The sequence below is a fragment of the Acanthaster planci genome, linkage group LG05 (assembly GCF_054643075.1).
Source record: "Acanthaster planci isolate LZ-2023a linkage group LG05, COTS_SCS, whole genome shotgun sequence".
Classification (NCBI taxonomy): domain Eukaryota; kingdom Metazoa; phylum Echinodermata; class Asteroidea; order Valvatida; family Acanthasteridae; genus Acanthaster; species Acanthaster planci.
Genome location: NC_141781.1, coordinates 17,620,356 through 17,645,634, shown reverse-complemented (window position 1 = coordinate 17,645,634; position 25,279 = coordinate 17,620,356). Strand labels below are relative to the sequence as shown.

General features: G+C 38.4%; 2 protein-coding genes across 6 annotated transcripts in view; one reads left to right on the top strand and one right to left on the bottom strand.

Annotated features, from left to right (window-relative positions):
- Nucleotides 1–151: 151 nt before the first annotated feature.
- On the top strand, nt 152–19,900 carry LOC110987627 (lysosomal acid glucosylceramidase-like). The gene is made up of 11 exons (XM_022250510.2): nt 152–350; nt 1,535–1,693; nt 2,914–3,105; nt 3,724–3,876; nt 4,221–4,354; nt 4,958–5,130; nt 8,506–8,740; nt 9,745–9,969; nt 12,375–12,538; nt 13,322–13,441; nt 13,917–19,900. Exons 1-11 carry the CDS (start codon nt 206–208, stop codon nt 14,029–14,031), a joined length of 1,815 nt encoding a protein of 604 aa, XP_022106202.2. The 5' UTR covers nt 152–205; the 3' UTR covers nt 14,032–19,900.
- A 581-nt stretch (nt 19,901–20,481) lies between these two features.
- Nucleotides 20,482–25,279, bottom strand: part of LOC110987625 (long-chain-fatty-acid--CoA ligase ACSBG2-like) — a 39,639-nt gene continuing 34,841 nt past the window's right edge. For all 5 annotated transcript variants that reach the window (XM_022250505.2, XM_022250506.2, XM_022250504.2 and 2 more), the window contains one exon: nt 20,482–24,988. In XM_022250505.2, the coding sequence (XP_022106197.2) occupies nt 24,915–24,988 (74 nt within the window). In that variant the 3' untranslated portion in view covers nt 20,482–24,914. The remainder of the gene's footprint in view (nt 24,989–25,279) is intronic.

Sequence of the window (25,279 nt, the reverse complement as noted above, 5' to 3'; positions counted from 1 at the left end):
GCTGGTTCCAGTCAGAGCTTGAACATGGGGTGTCAAACACTGCTTCAAAATGGCTGGAACCAGCAAAACCAAAGTCTCTAACCCATGGTAACCAGAATCCACTCATTTCGAAAACGCTCGGTCGAAGTTCGCGTAACGCATGCGCAAGCTACACGTGCAGTCGTAGCCAGCTATGGGTACGGGCTACGGTTGGCTAGTACTATGAATGGTTCCAGAGTGCAGTGACGTACACAATAATTGTAAACATGTTCGTAGGCCTACACCCCCACGATACCTGTCATTCCATTTTCGGCACAATACTTTGTATATCTCGTGGTCAAGTCCAACGCTGTTCTCTTCTTTAACATACCGTGAGTACTGTATAGCTAAAGGTCTAGGTAAATCTTCGGCCAGTGTTATAGTCGAGACATCTGACCATGATCGAGATCCTCCATGGTCGAGACAATCACAAGACCACGCACAAGATCAGTCACAAGTAACACAGGGTGAACAATGACAAAGCTAAAAAGAATGCTTATGTTGCTGTCATTTGAATAGCTTGTGACTTGAATTCAGACGTTGACGTCTTGTGTTGGACTTGTGTGGTCTTGTGAACATGGAGAACTTCTTAACTGGTCTCGACTACAACACTGTCTCCAGCTAGCATTATTCGCCATCAGCCTAATATTTATAAATACTGAGTAATAGTACTTCTACTTTTTTTAGCTCTGGGAGGTGTACGTGTACATTAGTTCCGCTTTTTCGATTTTGGACGGGATCGTCATACGAACACTTCACCCCTGTACATATAGGCCTACATGTAGTAAGGTGAAAATGGTTCTCAAAAATTCCAAAGACTCACTAAAAATACCTCCATCATCACCTACTAGCTTCCATAAACACTGATAAATGCCAACGTCAAACGGTTGGGGCTTCAGTGATATTTCAAACTTCAAAATCTGTCAAAATCTGACCGTTTCCGCTTGACACACGCAGAGCACTTAAACTTTTCGCTGCTTGCTCCTTTCTATACCCATGTCATGCATTTTGTAGAGAAGAGGTATGTGTGGTACTGTGTCAAATGCTTTTCAGAAATCCAACTACTGGTAGATCGCATTCACCCATTTTCTTCGTCGTAGCACTTGTTCCAGTTGAAAGACATTCTTATATGTCTGTGTAAAACACTGACTGCCACATTGACCATGCTGATGACTGCACTGGAGAATTCTTTTGCTTTTCGTGTCAATCAAATCTTCTCTTTCCTTCCTCCATGCACAGACATCCTGTCCAACAGGTTTACTTATCTGTACACTATTATTTGTGAACCAGTGATTTTAATGCGGCGTGATGATCAAGGCCTGCATACTTTGTCAATAATGTTTTCATGTTATTTGTTCGCATGTTTTGAAATCTCAGCATTAAGAATTTGGGTATCACAGTACATGTATCATGGAATCATGGTATCATTTTTCACAGATCTCAATTAAAATCTTCACATACCATGCATACTGGTACTGTATGTGTAATAATGTTTTTATAATTTTAAATATAATAGATTCTCTTTGGCGGCATTTTGCATATTGTGGAGGACAAGCAACAGAATTGACGATGGCAGATAATTTATCCAAGTTATCATGGGTGATGTGGATGGTTTTATTGACTCATCTTGCGGAATTTCATCTGTCATCTTCAACAGTAGCTCATCAAATGCAAGGTAAACATGTGCACACCTCATTTATTACTTGTTCAACTGTAATGAAACAAAACATAACGGTATCGAAAATCAAAGTGAAAAAAATGCAGAAACGCAGAGAGTGATGAAAGGGCAACTCGACAAACGTGAAAAACATGGTCATAAACTTATGAGGGAAGTATGCAGGTGTGTGAAAAAAACTAGCGCTGGTCACCAAAATGCTCAATGTGTGAGACAAAGCAAAACAACTACCGGTACTATACAGGCTCGGGACAACAGAAAGAAAGTACTGGTACAAGTAAATTACTGTTGCTCAAAAGCAAGTTATCACAACCTTGAGTTATCTTAATCTCAGAAGACATGAAATGCAGATTTATGATACAGTGGATTCCGGTAATAGTGTTTCTTGATATCCCTAACCCCCTAGGCTCCTGCACTGGATAGCATACTGAACCTCACATAATCCAACAGATACGTACATGTACATGTCTGTATACTTGTACATGTAGGTGACCTGCATGTAGTCACTGTACCAAACCTGATAAACTCCAACAGAATGAGCCCGTTGGAGTTTGAGTGATATGGTATGGATGGGTCTATGGTGTATCTAGGATGAATTGCACTGAACAGTACCAACCTGACAAAATCAAGCATAGTCCAAAAATTGGTACAGCAAGCCAGACACTGCACACAATGAACCCTCTTTGTCCCAACTCACACAGAATCCAACACCATCTCCCTTGGCTTTTCATCCCAAGGCTCACAAAATCCATCAAGAAGTTGGCCCACAGGCAAACATGGTCGCAGTTCAAGAAATACACAGTAGGACTGTGTCTTTTAATTTCTACTTTGAACTGAGATCGCGTTTGCCTGTGAGCCAAGCTACATCAAACACAACATGGTCTATTGCAATCGTGCAATACTGCATGCACTGTGCGCAGTGTACATGTACACTGTACATGTCCGCGTTCTGGCAATGACACCATCCAATCAGCCTTGGAGCGTGAATGGCCAAAAGGGTTTTTTTGTGGGTGGGGAAACGTAGTATCTTTTTATTCATTTGGCATGTTTGGGGTCACAATTAACTGGGTAAACATTAAATTTACGATGTTTCTGAAATGGTTACATATTTATTGTTATTTTAAAATACTTCACGTGAACTAAATGTTTTCTGTTCCTGTTAACCTTTAAGAAAGTTTTGTTCTAATATTGCAAGCATAAGTTTCCATTCTTTGTTGCAGATGTTGCATGCAAAAGAAAATACTTCCCACTTACGACCTCGTATGTCTGTGAGTGTAGTGCTACCTATTGTGATACCATCCAAAGAGTTGAGGACATCCCAGCAAATTCTTTTGTTTGTGTTACCAGCACTAAAGATGAACAAAGGTTTACCAAGTCTCAATATCCCATTGCATCCAAGCCCAACATCACAGGTGATTACACTTTATTAAAAAGTATTGAAAATGTTAGCACAACTTTGTATGTGTACAGTTTGTGGTGGCATCCACTGTGCGTAGAAGGCTCCCCCACCCTCAGAGAAGAGAGTGATGGGAACCATTTCAACTTGGTACCCAACAAACACATGACCATTCATTCCAACAGACGCTCAGCAAGTCAAACATACGTGAAACTGTGCACATATGGTACACCACGTTCCCTACCTAGGGATGTCTTTCTGCGTGAAAGCTGCCACTTTTTGTTCATGCACAGAGTGGAAAGTGTATAATAAAGTTTGGATATGCCATCATTGTGAGCCAGTGTGTGTAATTCATAAATGGATGTTTCCTATTAGTTCAGTATCCAATGTTTTGAAATGCATCAAAACACATAATTGAAAATGAATAGATGAAGTGCATTTTAGTTTAATTCGAATTCTTTTCATTTTTAAGCAGAAATTTGACAAGTCCTTAAATTTCCACAATTGCACCTTGGCAGAAAAATGTTCGTGATAAACTGACGCAGAAGTTTTCTGTTTTTCACAAGGCAGCAGAATCATGATGTTTGTTAGCCAATTGTTTATGAAGAACTGTGTACATATTCTTTATCTACAGACAAACAAATGGTGCTGACTGTAAATTCCTCTGAAGAATATCAGAGAATTGTGGGGTTTGGTGGAGCCTTCACTGACTCAGCAACTATGAACATCTTGAATGTATCAAGCAAGGTTCAAGAAAACCTACTGAGGTCTTACTACTCTGTGGAAGGTTAGGGAGACTTAAAACAACCACCTTATTATGTGTAAGATGTTCTTAAACCCCTGGATTCACAAACCGTAAGACCTAAAAGACACTGCAGATTGTGAAGGAACTCCTGCAATGGTATCTTCTTGTGAATCAGTTCTCCACATACCGGTAGAAAAGGACAGTTAACGCTATTTTTGTTCCACAGAAAAAGATTAGAACAACATCATTAAATCTGTGAGCACTGTTTTAATTTGGGTTTCCCTTTGTGATTAAATCTTGCAGTAAAAAGCAGTCTGTATGGAATCAATCTAATTCCTCAATATCCAAAATGCACTCTTCAATTCTGTAATTTATGTCTGTTTAAGGAATTGAGTACACCACTGGTCGCATTCCTATGGCCAGCTGTGACTTCTCACTTCGTGAATACTCGTACGATGCTGTCCCCAATGATTTTGCTCTGCACAACTTTTCTCTAGCAGAGGAAGATACTAAATTCAAGGTAATCTAATCAGTTAATGTAGAAACAATGAAAGGCCCAAGGAATGAAACAATGTGCCAGTCCTTTGTTTGTAGAACACACACTAAAATGTTTGACACACAAAGCCAAGATTTAATAAATTTGATGTTATTTTACTAATCTGTACAACTTCTTGTTAATTTGAAAACAAGGGGGGGCTAGTTTCAGCTTAGTGACTGTTTAATTTGTACCATGTTTGGCATATGTTTGTTCTGAATATGTTCAAATGTTTTATCTTTTGGTTTGAATTACCTAAATGATAAAGCAGCAGATTTGTGCACTGTGTGTCAGACCTTTTCCCTTTTTACTCCACTACATGAACATTGAATGCACATGGTTAAAAAGAAGCCCATTCCAAATCAGTTTGTGACCTAATTGCTCAGAACATCAGTAACTTACAATATTAATGTGGTGCTAAATGTGTGAGAATTTGACAATTTCTGTCTTATACAGAACTCTGTCAGTTTTCTTCACATTTAACTCAGTTGGTTGATTAGGTTGCTCTGAGAATCATACTGTACACATTAGTTTTGATGTACATGTTGTAAACATGGTAAAAAGGTTAGTATTTCTGCCTTTACCCAGATTCCTGTTATTCTGCGTTCCTTAGCCATGGCTAAGAGAGAGGTGAAGCTATTTGCAGCTCCTTGGTCAGCACCTGCCTGGATGAAAACAAATGGCAAAATGAATGGGAAAGGTCAGCTAAAGGGCAAGGCTGGTGATAAGTACCACAAGACCTGGGCTAACTACTTTGTCAGGTAAAGTCTTTCTGGCTTCCTGGTGCCAATTTTAGTCATCACTTTGAGGACTGCTGTTGAGAGCACTTATTGAATGGATGCTATATGCACATCATGAGCAGATCAAATACAGGTATATGGGTCTTTCTTTTAATATGGGGGCCACTGTGTATTTCAGGGACATCACAATTATCATGACCATTTAAAACAAGACCAGTTTCACTTTCCCATTTAATTTTCACATGCATTTGTCAATTAATGTGTGTTGACAACAGTAAATTCATTTACATTAAAAAATGTTGATTAATACAATAATTGCAGGGGAAAAACCTCACCGTTTCTCACTGTTTTTTCAGTCTTCTGAGTGACATTTTTGATGACCTGTTTCATAGACATTTCATACCACAGGCAAAACAAATAAATCGTTTATTTTCTAACTAAGCTTTCAACAGAAAGGTAAATTATGATATCAGATCTCCAAATGAAATTCATTTTAATTGGGAATACAGGTGCCGTCATAATCTGATATAACAACGTAACATTTCGTTCCTCCAGTTGTTACGAAGTGAAAAACATTTTTGGCTGTTAAAAAAAAATTCATTGCGATTCATTTTGAAAACCTAAAATATCAACTCCAAATACCCCCAAAATATCTCCTACTAACTTGTATCTGAGATTCCAAACATTTCTGAAGATATCCCTGGCAGAGTGGCAATTCTTGTCAAAAAATATTTTGGTTACTCTTGAAATCGTTATGTTGTAAACAAAAAATTTTGTGCAACTTACGTTTGCCCGAGTTGGGATCATATTGCAAGCCTGCATGTGCTGTCACGTGATCATCACATGACAAAGACATGCCAAGTTCCCGCCATTCCTTCATCATTGAGAAATTTTGATCGAAATTTTCGTTACTCGCACGTTATGCTGTGACAAAAAGTTACAGGGTGTGTGTTTCTTTGCAAGACATGAAGGCAAAATTTACCTGACATATTTGCCGAAAGAAGGAGCATGGTAGCCTCTTAAAACTCACAAATAAAAGTGAGCATATAGAAGAAAGGTAACATTTTTCTCTTTGAATCGGAAACGCTTGTCGTCGAGGTGGAAGTCGCTATTTTTTTCATTCTGTCAGTTTACCTGTATGCTAATGTCTGTTAACGATGTCATGAAGTTTTTGGCATAAATGCTTTGTGACATCAAACTTTCTTTGCATTCCACTTGCATAAAAATGTGAACCGGCATCTAAGTACATGTATCTCTGCAACTCTGAATTCTTTGAAATTTTCTTCATTATGCAGTAAAGACAGCAGTTATGTTTTTAACTTTCAAGTAGGCCAGTGGGTGCGTGACAAGTTTATATACATGTACGCGACTACGCGTTCAGTCATGACAGTCCAACCTCGTTAATAACAGCACTTTAAATACAAGATTCTCCTTTTAACAAGAATTCTTTTTTATGCCCCAGTCCATAGTTTTTCTACATTTTCATTATAAAAGGTTTCTTTTTTTATTCACAAATGTTGAATCCACTGTAATATGTGCAATGTTTGGTGACAATTGTAATGCTTTATGACATCAAAATTGCTTCGCATTAATTCCCATTCATTGGAAATATGGACAGGTTGTAGAGTATATTTGTATCCCTAATTTATTTGAGATCTCTATTCATTGACTGGAAACATGAAATGTTGTTGCCATTGTTACAACAAAATTGAATGCAGTTCCCAGTGTAAATTAATGTTTGTATTGTGACAATTTTCCAACGTGTAACTGATAAACCGGTTTCTCTGTTACACATGAAATGAGTCATAAAGCTCTTTAAACCAAAAACTTCCAAACACTTAATGTTTCTGGCAAAGGTGCACAAGCTAAATGGCATGCATACATGTACCTATGAGCTGTGCTATATATTTGCTATTTAAGCATCTTTGAGTTAAACCAAACAAAACTTTCCAAACTAATTCAAAAAATAGCCCAAAAGTGAATTTTTGGGGAAAATGTTTGCCCATTTTTATGCTGCCTGAAACCCTATCTAGAAAAAAACAACTTGTGATGAGAATATACAGTGTATGGTATGTACACAAAACAAAATTGGCAACAGTTGAAAAGAAACCGTTACGAACCAAAAATGACATGCATAGAACCATCATATTTGGTTTCCCTGTTACACGTCAAATAATATGCTGCACCTCTGGACAAACTGAGTCTGTACATGCCAAGTACATGTAGTTATTCAAACCAAAAATCATTTGCATTTATTGCATGAATGCATTATCAATTACATATCAACAAGTTTTGAATTTTGTAGACAATTTTGAAATTTTGACCACCATGCCACACATTTGGCTCCCTATTTAAAAGAAAGACCCCACGTACATGTACATAGACACAATTGCTGATTTGACCTTCAGGGTTCTGGTATGCATACTTACCTGTATGAATACTTGCAACGTGCTAACAAGGGAGTTACCTTTGCCATAAAGTTTTCATGTAATCAGTGTAATCCAAGCAGTTCACAAGGAGGGGTCTTAACTTTTCCTTCAACCAAATGTAGTCCTTTGATGTGAGAATTTAGTCTATTTGCACCTCACTTTCTTCAGAAACATCAGATTGTCCGATGTGATTAAAATTTGAATGTTTTTATTTGGTTCCATCAATAAACTCTTGAAAATGATTTGTATGCATGCCTGAGATGAAGCCGAGGCCATAGAGACAAAGCTGAGATTGGATAAGGCTTGCCGTATCCTGGCAGCTGCAGTTTGGAGAAAAATCATTGTTACTAAAGATAAGAAGTAATTGCTTTAGAAGAGTTTGATACAAGTGTCCTTTTGAGACAAATGTTCTTGAACAGGTACATGTGCATGTGAAACAGGTTTCCCCTTCTGCCCTCCAAAACCTTAGCCAAACAGTCGTCAATCCTTCAAATGGATGGTTCATAATAAAGTGACTACTTTCCTTACCAAGTCACGTGTCTGGACTTTTCACTGAAGAGTTATCTTGTCCATAATTTATCGTCATTATTAAGAGGACCTGCACTTGACAAACTTTCTCCATCTCATTGCTTCCTGCTTTCATAAACTTGCATCATGGTTGGCTTATTGGCTTCTCGTCATCATACCGGTAGTTATTATGTCTTCCATGTTTGGAAGTCTTCTTTTATTATTTTGCTTGGAGAAGAAAAAGAGTAACATGTAAGTAGAGGAGTGTAGTCGGTCATCTGTAAAGGTATTCAGTACAGAAAATCAATGGCACATTCATCATTCTTGAAATAAGCGGTTATAACAAATTCTGAAATGTGTGTGCTCACAGTCAACATCACTTACATGACTTAGGCTGAAGTTGATCAGAAAGGTACAACCAAACTTTACTGAGTCATCTGCAATTTGAAATTCCTTGTAGGTTTCTGGATGAGTACAAGAAGCATAACCTGAGCATGTGGGGCGTATCTGTGGAGAATGAACCCTCCGCAGGAGGCACTGATAACAAATGGCAGGCTATGTACTACAATCCAGAGATGGAGAAAGATTTTATCAAGATGGACCTTGGACCAGCTCTACATCAGGCTGGCTATGGCAATGTCAAGTTGATGATACTAGATGATCAGAGACTTTTTGTTCCAGATTTTGTTAAACAGGTACATGTGGATAAATAATTAGTAAATGCAAACTCACTATGGACAGAAATTCCTGATATCAATGAAATAATATGCCCAATGAGATTGTGTGCTTTTGATTTCCCATGGTTCTCTTTCCAGTTGTTGAATTAGTAAGTAAACCTGTGCTTCTTAAATTCTGTAGACTAAGTATAAAGACTTGAACATATTGAACTGTATGGAAACTTGGAATCCGGATGCCCGTTATTCTCAGTTTAAAATTTCTTTTATGTTATAAGTCATGGATTTTTTTTTCTTTTTGGCCCATTTGAAAAGTTTTAAATGAGTTAACAATTCAGTTTGAATGTTGATTTGTCAAAATACCCCAAAAACTAAATGCACAAAGTTTTAAATGACTTTGTTTTTAGAACTACCCATTTTCCGAAAAGAGATAGTCACATATAGCTGCCAACTACCTTCACTGGTAGATAATACAACTAGTTCAAGTTCAAGTCTTACTGACACACAGACATAGTAACTGGGATTTATCCTCCTCTCTGTGGTCCAAGTTCCAGCTGTGAATTGCAATTGTTGCCAAATTTACAAACTTCAGCTGTCAAATCCCGAGCAATCGGCAAGTATTTAGCACTACGCAAGCACATTTTAGTGAAAGCTGTTGCTGTTACTTCACATTTTCCACCTGGAACCCTGAGATCAATTAATTCATGGACTGAGTACATGTCTGTACATACTTTGAGATAAATCCCAGCAATGCATGTGTACACACAAGGAAAACTGCACTGTCTCTTTATGAACCATCTATTCTGGCTATTTTGAAAAGGCATGGTCTTCAATCTCAGGCACACGTTGCTGTTCCCATAGAAACTAGGGCCCACTTTAATTTGTGCATACGCTATTGGAATACCAAGCTGGGCTATTCAACTTGTCAGTTTCCCTTGTTTACTTCTGTATCACCAGCAAACGTTTTGTAGTTGAACTTGTTTGTGAGTTACCTACATGTGTGTATCTTTGTTTCTCCCACACAGGTGTTATCCGATGCAGAAGCTGCTAAGTATGTGTCAGGAATAGCTGTTCATTGGTACTTTGACTTCTTTTTTGACTTTGCGTCTCGCTTGACTGCGACTCACAACATGTTTCCAGACATGTTTCTGCTTGCTACTGAAGCCAGCAATGGTTACTTGCCTGATTCTCCAGCTGTTGTTTTAGGCAGTTGGGAGAGAGGAGAAGCATACAGTCATGACATCATACAGGTAGGTACATGTACATGTATGCTTGTCATGTTAACCTAGAACACGTTTTTGTGTATTTGTCTGCGATGATGTCAAGTCTTCTGCTCCTCCATGCTTGCTTGGAGATGAAGCCCAAGTGTTCCAAAGCTTGTTGAACAACTTTTGGGAGTTGCAGTGTGAGTGCCTTGACACATACATGCCTAGTTTTTCTGGGTTCAGTTTCTGCCATATTCAGGGGTTTAGATAATTTTCTTCAAGCCATGAGTACAATCCCCACTGCCTTGCTCATTGTAGAGTATAGTAATCTTATACCCTCCGTATTGTTTAGTATTGTACTGTCCTTCTCCATGACAGGGAGAGTACTGTCCTCCCTAATATTAAAAAGTTCAAATCTCCATCCTTGACCCAGGTCCTGATCTTTGCTATTTAATGAAATTTATATGGAAATCACAAACATACAATGTACAGTATGTTTGTTCAGCAGTTGGGTTGTTGATGCGCTGCCATTTATGGTACAAAAGTATTGTGAGCCCAAATTCCAACAACCCAATAATTTGGGACACAGAGGCCAGGATGGGGTGGAATGGACTTCAATAGAACGTGAGTGTGAGTGTCCTTACAATCGAAAGAAAAGAAAACCCTCTACGCAAAATATGAAAACAAAATGACGATGCAAGGAAAAAGTAAAGAACCACAAAACTGTAAGTGCTTTATGTTACATTTCAACAGTTCATCATTTATGGACCAGGCTATATTGAAATATTATGTTCAAGTCAAGGACATTAATTCGATCATATTCTCAAAAAGAAACAAAATGAATCTTCACTGTTCAAATAACTAGTTCACATACTGCATCAGTTTCAAGACAATAAAACACCAATTGAAACAAATGAAGTCTTTAGTGGGTGGTTTACCCAGTCCAGGTAAAGAAATCTGGAACAAGTTCAGTGTAGTATATAAAGTATATAAAGTAAAAAGTATATAAAGTAAAAGAGTACTACTGAAAGATCGGACATACCCCATTCAGTCTCTTGGAATAGACACTGGATGGCGGGTCAGCTTGCCCAGCTAGCCCAAAGGTCAAGGTGCCTCTCTAACCTGGTTGTGCCAACCTATCACAAGTTCAAGAGGCCTCTATGAGGATCCTATAAGTACATGTATAATAAACTACTTGAGTAAAAGGTCTATGATTGCCACCATGAATCAACTCCTAATTGATTTCCCCCACCTGTTAAACTAAAGTGTCAGTACATCCATATGAAATCATGACAGTTGGTACTTATAACATAGAATGTAACCAGCTTAAGATAACCGTTTGAGCACTAGAAAATCTGCACAAGAGCAACCATTTCTAGAGTGCAGGGATATTTTGCAATTCTCATGTATATTCTTGAGCTAAACCCTGACCCCATTCAATCACTTCAAACCAAACCAAATACTCACAAATGCTTTTGGCATGTCCAAATAGAATTTATACTTCCATCTTCACTTGAAAAGGATGTGGAATACACTAACAAATCATATAAATGCTTGAACAAAACCTAAATTTTGAACAAGAAACTACTTTCATTGAATCGTCCCTCAATTCACAAAACACATTCTAAACACAAAATAATCAGTTTTTTTATAACACTATAGATGCAAAGTCGTATACCCCTAATACTTCAACTAAAAAATCCCAAAACAATGCGTTCAGTCAAAAATATAAAGATAATATAATTACTTGTAGTGTTGTTAAACAAGATGCAAGAACCATCCCTTCCGATAAGTTAATAAAAGATAGTTAAATGTGTATTTACCTTGTGAAGTTATAAACTTGAATATAAACTACACGTAGCAGTAAAATTCAGCATCAGAGCAAAGAAGTTGAAGGCACAGACTTTAGAGCAAGTGTGTCCCACTAGGCAGTCCTCCATCTTTACTGGACAGGTAGTCACCTCAAGCCCCCCATCTTAGTGACACCTGACCAGGTAATTGACCCAAATGAACAAGAGGAACTGAGCAAAATTATCAGATCCGGGAATCCTGTGACCTTGCACTGAGGTTGGTTTGAGAATTTCTGCAGAAAGTATGCTAGCTATCTCAAACCTTGTAATTTAATAGAAGCGAAGATGATATTTCATGTACATGTACTAATAAATGTGGTTACACATTTCACAATCGATACATGTAATTGATATTGATACTCAACTACAAGGATTAAAGGAAAACAGAAAAGAAAAACATCTGTACAAAACAAGGGGCCTTCCATCACCCCATTACAGTATACAAGTATTCAATATAAAGAAGCAAAGAAAATCTGAGAGTATTTTACTCGGTCTTTAGAAGCTGAAGAATCATTAACACTGGATGATTAGGCCATTTGCAATTACTTTTGCAATGTACAGTGACTTGTTATATCTTTAACCTCTACTACATGTATATAGGACTTGAATAACTGGGTCACAGGATGGACTGACTGGAATCTAGCTCTGAATATGCAAGGAGGACCTAACTGGGCCAAGAATGAAGTTGACAGCCCCATCATAGTGGATGCAGACAATGATGTCTTCTACAAACAGCCAATGTTTTATCACCTTGGTCATTTCAGGTGGGTGAGCTGTACCAGAACTCCAAATAGTGTTATCTTTTAGAACTTTTGGGGATGTAATCCGCTCCATGTGGGCACAACAGGTTGTGAGCTTTTACATATCAGCAACAGCACTGATGATCAGCATGACCAATTACGGTTGGAATATACATGGTCTTCTCATGTGCAGTAGGTGCCCAAATGAAACAGTTCCTACCGACCAATCTTTTCTTTGCCAGTGAGGAGGTGCTTCAAGTTGGATGGATTATTGACAGACATCATTGGCTCATTACACTCTCTGGTTTATGATAAAAAGCAGTTACATGTATCTAGTATGACAGAGGCCATACCTGGTTGCATTTCCAGACCTAGAGGTTTATTCTTTTCCAGGCATTTTGAATTTGAGTGAGTAGATTTTTTTCATATCGGGATATTGAATGGTATATTATGGCTCAGGCTTTGTTTACGATTGTGATTTGACAAACATTTATTATTGTCGAGAATATGATGTCATGAGTAGGTTTGGTGTAAACAAAGAAGGGGTAACTACATGTATGCCACCTCTGGTATCAAAAAGACAAGATTTGTCACAACTTTGATAAGGAAGCAAGTGTGAATACACCATAGACTAACTCTCTTTCGCGACAAGAGTTCTTGATATTTCAAAGTGTGCTTTGTTCATCTTCAATAGGTGTTAATGACTAGGTGTCATGCAGTGTTGGGCTGTGCTACATCGGCATGCATGTACATGTATACTGTAGCTCAAGGGAAGTAATTTACAGTGTTTTTCCTTTGCTTTTTTAGCAAGTTCATTCCCCCAGGTTCTGTGCATATTGGAATGACCAAGTCAAAGGACAACGACCTTGAGAGTATTGCCTTTAAAATCCCTGATGGTAATACACTCGCAGCAGTCATTTTAAATAGGTAGGTTTTTATCTCATCTTAATATCATCAAACGTTAGACTTCAGTACTGGAACCATATTTTCCCTGCATGCATATAAAATGAGACAGGTTGTCAGGATTCCTCAAACTCTGCCACAAAGGTGAAAAAAGCCTTACAGACTACATGTGCTTGTTATCACCCTGCTTAATTGCAGAGGTCTACTTGAAATGTACATGCAGTTGTGTGTGTCTTCAATACTAAAAGTGCATGTGGACAAGCGATTAAATGGTTGTCATGGAACACATTAGACAACACTGTAAGCAGGTATTTCTGTCAAAATACCATGCCAGTTCAAACACCAAGAGATTGGTTGTTTTGTAAAGTTAAGCATTTGCTCAAATAGTCTTTTTTATACATATAACTGCTTAGCATGGCCCAAAATGATGAAACTTGAAATTGTAGCTGCTTGACGCTGACTGATATGCAATTATTTTGGACTTCATTGATGTCAACAGGTTTGATGAAACTAAAAATCTCAGCATCTATGATGCATCTGTTGGTTACATCAATGCCCAAGTGCCAGCACGCTCCATCCAGACATACTTATGGACATCAGGAAAGTCATCCTAGTTGGTTTCTGCTCAAACCACCAACCCAGGCTGTACAAATCAGTATTTGAACAAAGTGCCTAATTGAAGCAGGTTAGAGTGTGTGATGATGTTGGTGCAGTTCCCTGAGATTTTTGAGCTTGCAGATATAGGTACATACTTCCAGTTAATGTCAGGTTTTCTTGCCCAAAAAAGCTGCTGGGTCCGTATCGTGATATGTTGTTGAAAAGGAAAAGCATGTAAGATCACTCAAATGACTTTCAGATGGATCGCTTTGATACTGTGTTACCCATAGGATGACTGTTAGTCATTTGTATGCATGGCAAAACAAAATGAAGTTCCAGTACAGAAAACAACTCACCTCTGGTTACCCACATTGGCATATCAGCGTGCATGTGCGACAAACCTTCCTGAAAAAGTCACCCAAGCCACACCCACTGCATGTACCCATACAAAAGGCTGTGCAACTCTAAGATATTGTCCTAGTGTTTTTTTCAGCAACGCCTGCAGTCCATATCGCTGTGTTCTAGATTAAGAATGGTGGAGATCGCCAAATCATGACAGAGAACTGTAAGTTCAAGCCATGTTCCTGGCAAATCTCCTGGTCCCTCCAAGTCTGATTGGCCCTCCAAACATGATATTTCCACCATACCAACCAAGTCTCATCTTGCCAGGTTCAGCGGTTGGAAATTCCTTGGGGCTGAGCCTGCGACTAGTCACAAGCAGACCTGTTCCCTGACAAATCCCGCACACCTTCAGTAGCCTCCAGGAGCACGTGGAAGCAGCGGAATCCGACATCCATGTTCTTACAGGGCGATGGGGCCTGGCACTCAAAACCACGCAGTTAAGTAAACGTCCAGCAAGCCCTACCTGGTCACAGAGGCCCGGGGCACCACCACCTACATTTTCGGCATATTTAAGCCACAAAATGTCAGCAACGTGGTCACATTCCCAGCCATTTGTTGCAGGGTAGACGCAGCAGTTTCACCCTCGTTCTTGGAACACCACTTGTGGATCTGTTTGCATCTCATCTCAACCACCACTTTCCAACCTTTTGCTCACGACACACTCATTCCAAGGCTTGGAAAGCAGACGCACTCAGCTTTGACTGGATGGGAAGTCACACCTACCCTTCTCACCAATTTCCCTCTTGCATTGAATACTAGCAAAAATAGAGACAGAAGTATCCAGAGTTATTCTCATCACCCCATTTTGGCCTTGGAAGCCTTGGTTACCTCACCTCCTGGACCAGCTTGTTCATTCTCCAGTCAGACTCCCCATTCACCAAGACCTTCTGACTTAATCCAGGTCTCAAATTGTACATCTGGATCCAGCCTCTCTTCATCTCTGTGCTTGGATGCTGTCAAAATCTCCTTCAGAGCAGCTAGCCTTTCGGAAGAAGCCACTGCCTTGGCGGCAAAAAGCAGGAATTCTCCAGACGAACTTACGATAATCTACTTCTCCACTTCACCAAGAGGTGCAAGGAGAGTGCTATCGATGCCCATTCTGCATCTGTAACTTCCATTGGGGATTGTCTTCCTCACCTCTTTAACTCCCGTCTTCATATCTCCACAATCAAGGGTTACAGATCGGCCATTGGTGCCATTCATCAAGAGTTCCATGATAAATCAACCATATCCTCAAGTACGGCCATGTTTATAGAACTCCCCTACCAAGAAACTCATCCCATCGTGGGACCTAGGTACCATCCTATCATTACTTTCCAAGCCTCCTTTTGAACCGGCAGGGGCTGCTTCTGTGCATCAACTCACCATAAAAACAGTATTTCTGGTGGCTACCGCAACAGCTTGATGCAGAAGTGAACTCCATGCCTTGTCCAATGAACCAAGCCACATTCGCTGGGAACCTGGTGGTGTACATGTATGTCTCTTTCCACACATAGAGTTTCTAACCAAGAATCAGTCACCTGATTTCTCTCCCCCAGATATCTTTGTACCTAGCCTGACAGCATTTTCATCAGTGGAGGAAGAGAAATGGTGGTGCCCCTTACAAGTCCTTAAGTATTACATGTACATTACTCGTACTCAGCCATTGCGAGGCAACATCAAGCAGTTATTCATCACATCCATCCAGCCACATCATCCAGCCTCTGTGACCACCATCACCCGATAGATATCGGCAGCAATTATAAGTCCTCGCGATAATCGAGGATTGAAATCTAAGGCCCAGATGACATGCAGCAAATCAACATCTTGGGCCCACCTGCCTGGCGTTTCTGTTTCAGATGTAATAAAAGCTGCCTGCTGCAAGAATCCAACCACCTTCAAACAAAGGGTCTCATGGGCAGGACAGTCCTCCAAGAGGTTGGCCGATCAGCAACTTGCAAAGCCCCAAAAAGCTGCCGTTCCTCACAACTAGATAGGCAGCACCCGGGTATGTCTGAACAACCTTTTTCCTATTTCAATAGGTTTAATTTAGACCCTTGGTGCCCTACATGTCCCTTCCCTCCCAACTCTTTATCTGACGATAAACTCTGCAGATGTAGGTAAACAGAGGTGAGATATCCAAAGGGATTTTCCATTTTAGTAAGAAAACACTCACCTTTGTTTAGCATCCCTCCTAGTTCAACACCCACCCCCCCAAAAAAGGCAATTTAAAAAAACATCTGGGACAAATCTCAGTGTTACACAGCTTTTTGTATGGGGACATGCAGTGGGCGCGGAGGGTGTGGCTTGGGCAACTTTTTAAGTGAGATTTTGTCGCGCATGAGCTGATATGCAAATGTAGATAAACAGAGATTAGTGTTTTATTACCAGAATGTAAAATCCCTTTGAAATTTGGGAAGACAAAACTTAAGACGTTGGCAGGATGTATATACAAAACATGTATTTTATAATGTGTCACCAGTGCTCAAAATGACAAGGCAGTATTAAGTAGAGAAAATTGACAAAATTAAGGGTTTTAGAAAGAGGTTCTAGGATTACACCTTCAATATTCTACATGTATGTCATAAACATACTAACCGTGATACAAATTTCAGTTTTCCCCCAAACCCCCTTTGACACTAGTTTGTCCTATTGTACTGCTAATTTTATATTTGCATTTTTTTGTGTTGTGATGTGTATTTGTTATTGTAATGCCAAATAAAATAATAATAATAATTAACTTATTGTTTTGGGAGGATTTGGGGTGGTAATAGGAAATGTCTTGAATGGTCAAAATCCCAACTAATCTCATCTAATCTACAGAAGTATTTTACATCTCCAACAGTGTACAAAGAGGACAGCAGTATGCACTAGACTGTTCATTATACATGTACCTCATCTGTTGTAGGTTTTTTAAATTTGTTTCTGTCGATGCTCTCTAGATTGAAATTCGCAAATTTAATAGTCATTTTCAAAGAGCAGCTGAAGTGTCACGTGTATTGTGTCAAGTCATTTTGCCATAACAAATGAGCAGATATTTCCTTCTCATAGAAATTGTGTTCTGTTCTTTTTTTTACCGTGTTGTAACTTTTTTAGTCTCAATGAAACTTAAGATACAGTAAGAACAAATGCAATAAATTGTAGCTGCAAGTTAAAAACTGCTTGAGTGCAAGCAGTATTGAATATACAGTGATCTAAACCTATGCAAAGATTCTTATAAAATTAAGCCGGCTATTTGATGTTTAAAGATGTTTATTTTGTATTATTTTAATTTTAGTTTTATTTCACAAAGCAACTTGTTTCCATCTTACACTCGTGCTTTTGCATTTATTTTGCACAGAAAAGTTGCTATGTGTATCATTCAAGGCCTGTTGATGATGTCCTACTCATAAGGCAAGCATAATGAATAGCACTATGAAATACATGTGCCTTCCCTTCACAGTGCTTGTATGACATTCAATTCGTTTTACCTTTGTTTCAGGCTGCTTTTTATGTTTTTTTTAATTTGTGTTTGGTGGAGGGGGGTGCCTTGGGCTTGAACAGTGGCATATCTAGCTTCTGGAGGGGGAATTCAATAGCAGATGCACTTTTGGGCTCATTCAACATGATAAGGGGGGATATAGGTGATTTATTTAACAATAAATAGCTCGATTGATTTCTTTCCTGCCCACCTATGAAGTAATCTCAATCCAATAAAAAATGAAAAAAATAATAAAAGATAAGAAAAAAATGACCCTCCCCCAGCTGGATATGGCACTAGGCTTGAATAATCCAGGTAGCAAACATCAAGCCATGTATGCACCCTTCATGCTTAGCTTACACTTGTATTAATCCTCACTATCATAATTACTGGTTTCATCTTAATGTTTCATATTTAATAAAACATTTCTTTGGCTGGAAAAGTGAGCTATTAGTAAGTCTTCAGGCCTCGGTGAAGTGACAATAATGGAATCTGTGGCTGGTGTGAGTCTTCAGATGCACAAGAGTCGGGCATTTTGTGCTGAAAATATTGGCTATTACACAATTGAATATACTGTATACACCCATAGTTGGTGTGTAACTCTTGAAGAATGGTTTGTGTGTTTGATATGCATAATTGTCTTTATTATGATTTTTCAAAGAGTACATTTAAGTACACTTGGTTGCCATTGTTTGTGATGATCATTATTAATGGCCAACCAATTTCAAGTTAGCGAAAATGTGAATCAATGAGACTTGGTTCAACAGGTGTTTGGCTATACAAATTGGTGTAGTGTATCGTTTTCATTTTTGATCGACAGTGACAATAAGAATAGCAATTTTGGACATTTTTTGATTAAAAGTATTGCAACCAACCACTTTGTATGGGCAGCCAAGGTTTGTAGAAAGTTCACTCATGGTAATAGGAGTGTCAGTGGCATAGCCAGCATGTTGTGCCAGGGGGAGGGATTCAAATACAAATGCACTATTGGGTTCATTCAACATGATGAAGGGGAGAGAAAACTATAGCCTATTTGTTTGATAAATAGATATACCGATTAGTGTCTTTGCTACTCACCTAGAAAGTATTCTCAGTTGAAAAAATATATTAAAAAATTGAAGAAACAAAAGGAATCCATCAGCATGGTGGCCAGCACCTGTGCTGGTATTCTGGCCAGCACCTGTGCTGCTATTCTGGCCAGCACCTGTGCTGGTATTCTGGCCAGCACCTGTGCTGCTATTCTGGCCAGCACCTGTGATGGTTGTAACAGGGCCAGCACCTGTTCTGATATACTGGCCAGGCCCCACATGTATGCTGTTATACCATGGAGGAAGGACAATGAAGGAGTTACAAACTCTGACACAAAGTGCTTGATGATCATCGCTACCCAGTCAGACGAACTACATCATTGCAATTAATTACAACTTATCGCAGTGACAAAAAAGAAAGAAAAAATATCTCACATTAGATTTTCTTTTGCCATTGTGAATAATTTTTTTTAAGATTTTGATGCATTTTTCCATTATCCATGCAATATTTGCAATTTTATTTTGTCAGTCCAAAACATCAGTTTTCAAAGTCTTAATTTGTACAAATTTGGCTGAGACTGGCCAACAACATGTTAATCACCACAAGACAGTTAAGTTCACAAAAAACAAAATGGGCTGTTTCATCACAAGGAGTGATCTATGAGATCTCATAAAATACCTTTTTGTGTAAATTCCGGTGCACAGCCTAATAAAAGCAATTGCACATGCATTAAATTTGATGTTGTTGGATCATATCAAGCACCAACGATGGCATGAATATTCAACTTCAATTTTCTTTTCTTCATGACTGCTTCACTGAAAGTGAGTCATGACCTTCATACATTTGGAGATGAATTGAAAGCATTTATATTAATGTATGGGGGCAGTCTGAATGCTGTTCAAAGTACATGTTGGATGCACTGAGGAATATTTATATTTTTTTCTTTATTCATGAGTTTATTAAGTGTCAATGAAGTTGAATATTAAAACTTGGGTTGAATATGCATTTACTCTCAATTGCTTTTTGTAATACCTACTTGTTTTTGGTAATGGTCCATGTTGGTGCTTGCTTTCATTATGAACGTGGAGATGCTGCAAACAGTTTTGCAGAAATCTTACTAGCAGCTAGAGACACCAAGGGTGCTGAGATGTTTTACACAGCCTTTTTCATGAAAAAAATTGAAACCATGAAAATTGTTTTCCTGATTCATGCAATTTCAGGCATCTTTGACCATATTTCAAAACTGTTCTCTGTTTTATGGCTTCACTCCAAATTTAACCAAGCTTTGGGAGTGTGTTTTGAAATGAGACTCATCTGCACAACTGTGGCATACAAGTACATGGTGTGGACCTCCAAACAAATGTTCATGTTGTCATTCTCTCTGAGAGCAGCTTGGGGGTCAGGGATGTTCAGCCTGCCATTTCTTAGAGTACTTCTTATATAGGTCCCCAAAACAAAACCTTTCCTTTCTTTGGACAGGCATGGACTGATTCAGTGTGCATTTTAAAGCTATTTTATTAGGTGACCCTGCTCAAATGGTCCTAATTAATCCATGTCAAATGAAGGCAGGGATCATTCGTACCAACTGAAACTCACATTCATGATTGTCAGTATGGAACCTTTTATTTTCTGATCAACTAACTGTCCATAACACCAACTAAACAACTGGTTCATGTCTACTTTAAATTCGATGACTATCCCCACACTCTATAGTTAAAAGTCTTTACAAGTGTCATGGCTCCTATATTTTTTGTTTCATGTGTGGCATTTTCTGTCAGAAACAGAAGATTCTGGGAAGCCAGTCAGCAGATGTGTTTAAATTAACCTCCTGAGACAAATGCTGACCTAAAAGTTTAAAAAGTATTATTTCGACATATTTTAGATTGCAAATTTGTAAAAGCTGAACATTTCCTAAGTTGTTAGGTTTTTCTCTGACTGTTTCAAGCTCTACCCAGAAGTGTCTGGCTTTGACAGAGCATGTCACATATAGGAACTATTAGTGGTTAAATTAAGATACTGAGCCCTAGATCATGTTGTAAGTACCTTTGAGATTATTGGCTGTTGGTTATGAATAGTCCCTGCAGAACACATGCGGAATCACAAGCCACAATTATTATTCCAAAGCTGGATGCAATGAATAGCTGTAATCTGGTACGTGTATAAGGCAAACCCCTTGTGATATCAAACTGCTATAATCTGGTACAGTGTACATGTACATGGCAAACCCTTGTGATATGAAACTGCTATCACTTGTAATAATAAAGTTCAACATTAAATCATAATAAATCACGCATTCTGTTTTGAAACCATGCAGACTTCAGTCAGAACTTTCAAACATTACAGCATGCCCTATAAAAGGAGATGTACTGCTGTCAATACCTCTGTAAGAAACAAAGTAACAAGAGCCAAGTGACAGGATCAAGAGTCATCACTTCTCCCTCTCCATTCTCACTTTCTATTCCATTTTGTGACCAGCACACCATTTGAATGGCTTTTAACTCGAGACCAAATCCCTTTTTGACTGGCTTGAAATCAACTGGTAATGAGACTTCATGACAAATACACCAGCAAATGTGACCCACAGTTCCGTGTACTATCCCTGACTATAGTGCCACAACATACATCTCCAAATACACTTTATCTCATCTATGCCGGTAACAGCTAACTTGACCGGAGATTTCTTTTTGTTCAGAATTTATGTTGGTTTCCATGGAAAGCCGCCCCCATTGAAATTAAACATGTAAAGAAGAATCACAACAGTTGTGCATGTACAAACACATTTCATTTTGCAAATCTCATGAAGTGCAAAAACCACATACAGGTATACAGTTTAAAAAGTTACTAAGCCACAAATTCCAATGCTAAAAATACACCGTTTTATGAATTATTATTTTTCTTGATTTTGGCAAATGTTAGGGCACCAATGCCCAGCATATAACATCTCCATCTTCACTTGTCTTTGTCCAGAAGTCTCCTCTATAGCAGTGTGTCTTCACACATTGTATTCTTGATACACTCTTTGCACATTCCCATATATGTTCCCGACACATGAACAATTACACAATGGAGTTTCAAATAGTGTCTAGTAACGGGAGATTCCTAACCTGCTTCATTTCTGTTATTGCTGTTTACCATACAGTGTTAGAGCATCAGACAACCACCTTAACAATTGTCCTCCCTAAATGCACTGCATTTTGAAAATGTATGACATGCCAGTGGAACGCATGATCATGAAACCCCAAATCCATGATCCAGCAAGAGAGCACCATCAAACAATACGTTTCAAACTGTTTAGTCAAATCAGGATACATATTCAATTCATATTCCTGGCAATTTCTTTGCTCAAAATTGCTTGTGCGTCATTCAAGTGGTTAAATACATATTCACCAACCTTCCTGTCATTACATTTTAGATGTGTTTAGAACTTTCAGCTTGCAGAAATCACACATCTCCACACGGCTACTTCTGACCACAGCAAAACTTCAGTACTATTTTAGTGCCATTCTAAAGAACCAAGGGCAAGTAAGGTGAACCAGAGGGTGCTAATGACTACCAACTATTACAAACCTCCATGTACAAAGTACATTCTACATAATCAATCTTATGCTGTTCTGTATTCTAAAGCAGGGTTGAGAAACTTCAATGTCATTCTACTTTTGCTTTGGATGTCAGGTCTTTTCATACTGACAAATACTTTGTTACCCTATCCATTTTTACCCAATGAATCACACCTCTTGTCTTGACTTGCAGGTTAAATGCAAAGCCTAATTTGTTCACATTTACACAAGCAATATTCATAAGTACATGTATCTTACAAATACAGGTACTGCATAGTGTACAGGTATGCTGGCGGTGTACAACGCTTAAGGTCATTGTGTTGAGACACAGATTATGAACATTATTGCTTAACTCAAGATATCATTCTCAGTCTCTGCTACTGCTTTGTAACATCTTATTGACACAATGGGCATGGAATGTCTTCAGTGAACTACAAATGTTAATTCATATTTTAAATAAGTTCACTTCTTTAAATGCTTCTATGACTTAAGACATCAAAGATGAACTGAACATCAAATATTACTCTGTAGAAGAATCAATACAAACTCAATGGTGTACTGCCCTAGATACATTTGCTTAAATATTGGCTTTACAGTTTCAAAAATAAGATCAGGCTACCTGCCAAGTTTATTTCAATTTCATTACATCTAACATAGCATTCCACAAATGTACAACTGATTTCCCCTGAACATACTTTAAACATCATTTGAATAAAACTAACATAAACACCTTCATACAAATAAAATCCAACTTAAGATGACTGAATTAATTTCTCTTTGTAAAAATCTGATTACTGTAACAAAACATTTTCAACAACTTCAGAGATATAAAATCTGCTGGCTGAATGTATACATCAGCTTTTAATCAGGATTGATCAGCTGAACAGATATAAACACCTGCAGTTACAAATATCCCAGGCTATTATAGAAATCAGTGAGTACATTCGCTTTGTATTAACATCCATTCAAGAGAAATTTCCTAAGTAACCGAGAAAGTCCTTACCACCTAATCATTAAAAAGCACCTCTAAGGAAAACATGTTTTCTCTGATTTGTATCTGTTCAAATCAATATGGAAGCATCCAAATCCAATGCAATGTCATTTGTCTTCAGAGCTCAACTATAACAAGCTCAAAAAGGTTTGTTTCTGTAGCCATTGTTTGGCACGCACAAGGGTTTAACCACTATGAACAGGGCAAGGGTTCCCCTCATTTTCCCCCGAATGATGCAATCTACAATCAGAATTCGCATCTTGGCATGAACAGAAAAAAAGCCCTTTTAAGCTTGTTTTAGTTCAACTCTGAAGACAAATGACACTGTGTTTGATTTGGATGCTTCCATCATATTGATTTGAACAGATACGATGTAAAAGCAGAGAAAACATATGTTTTCCTTCAAGGAGCTCTTCAATGTACTGATTACCAATTGCAGCATCCAATCTGAGTGGTCTGCAGAAACCTCAAGTTTAATACAACTATTAAGAGAGGATAATGATAATGATAGAAGGGTAGGGCACTCCATGGCCTATAAAAATGGAACCACCTTATCCCAATGAAACACAATCTAGAGGTATACTCTCAAATACTATTATCCAACCTCCTCCACTGGGTTACAGTTAACTATCATAAACTTAGTAATACTTCAACTACAAACAGTCTGCAATAAAAACTGAATACAGTGAACAACATCACTCTGCTGCTACCGTCTTTACTGTAGTTCCTTTTATTAGTTAAACCTGATTTTGACAATTTGTTTTGTGCGACCACAAGCAGACTGTGCATTAATGGGTAGATAGCATCCTACAATGTACATATCCAGCACAAACGTTAACATTGTTATGTGAGGCAATATTATCCATCTAGTGGGCTTTATGGCCAGTCATTTCGTAGACTTAAGGAAAACAACTACACTACAATGGTGCATCCATCTACATGCATTTCATAAAGTGTAACTTTACCCTGTGAGGTTGGAAAACAATCTACAGTGCTCTTGATAACAAGCCACTTCCATTACTCTTTAAAAAGTCTGTCAATTCATCACAAAATTAGAAATCAACAGTTTAATCAACTGTACAGATTTACACATACATGTAGATGACACACTTCTTTCACAGATGTTAGAATTGTGTAAGGTCATTCAAACTGAGTTCTTGACTGTGTTAATTTTCTAAAAGATTAAATGCAAAATGAGTTGAATCAAGTACAATATACTTGGATTTTAAATTAAAGGAAATCAGAATTCTCCATCATACAAAAGCAAAGTTCCTTTGTGCTCATAAGGATTTTAGGACAACAAACTCAATAATAAAGAATTCCTTGTCTTTGCATGACGTGACTGTAACTCTGTGCTTTCCAATCATTATCTTGATTCCATCTCTTCAGCAAATAATGAAGTAGCCATTACAGACGTATTCTGCCTCTCAAGATGCCTAGGTCAACACAGCAGCTTGAGACATCTCACACAGTGAAGGTGATTTATTCATAAAACGAATCTATTAGTTCAGCATACTGTTTGGTGACCACTGGTCGTTTCAGCTTCAGAGTTGGACCTGGGGATTGATGTCAAAACCAAAAATACATGTACTTCTCAAACTGAAAGGAACCATGTAAAAAAAGTATTATACAAAAATCCTCAAAACTGCACCATTGTGTTTCTGTTAACCCCTTCGCGCTGGGACACGGATAGAGCCGCCGTAAAAATTGAGATCCTCAGCCCGCTTTTCAGCTATTATTCCCAGCCCACGCTCGAGTGAACACGGTGAAAAAAGCCAGACCCTGGCTCTTGTATATATGGTCATTGGTCTTTGTGCGTAGCCCAGAAATGAAAAGACCAGCTTCAC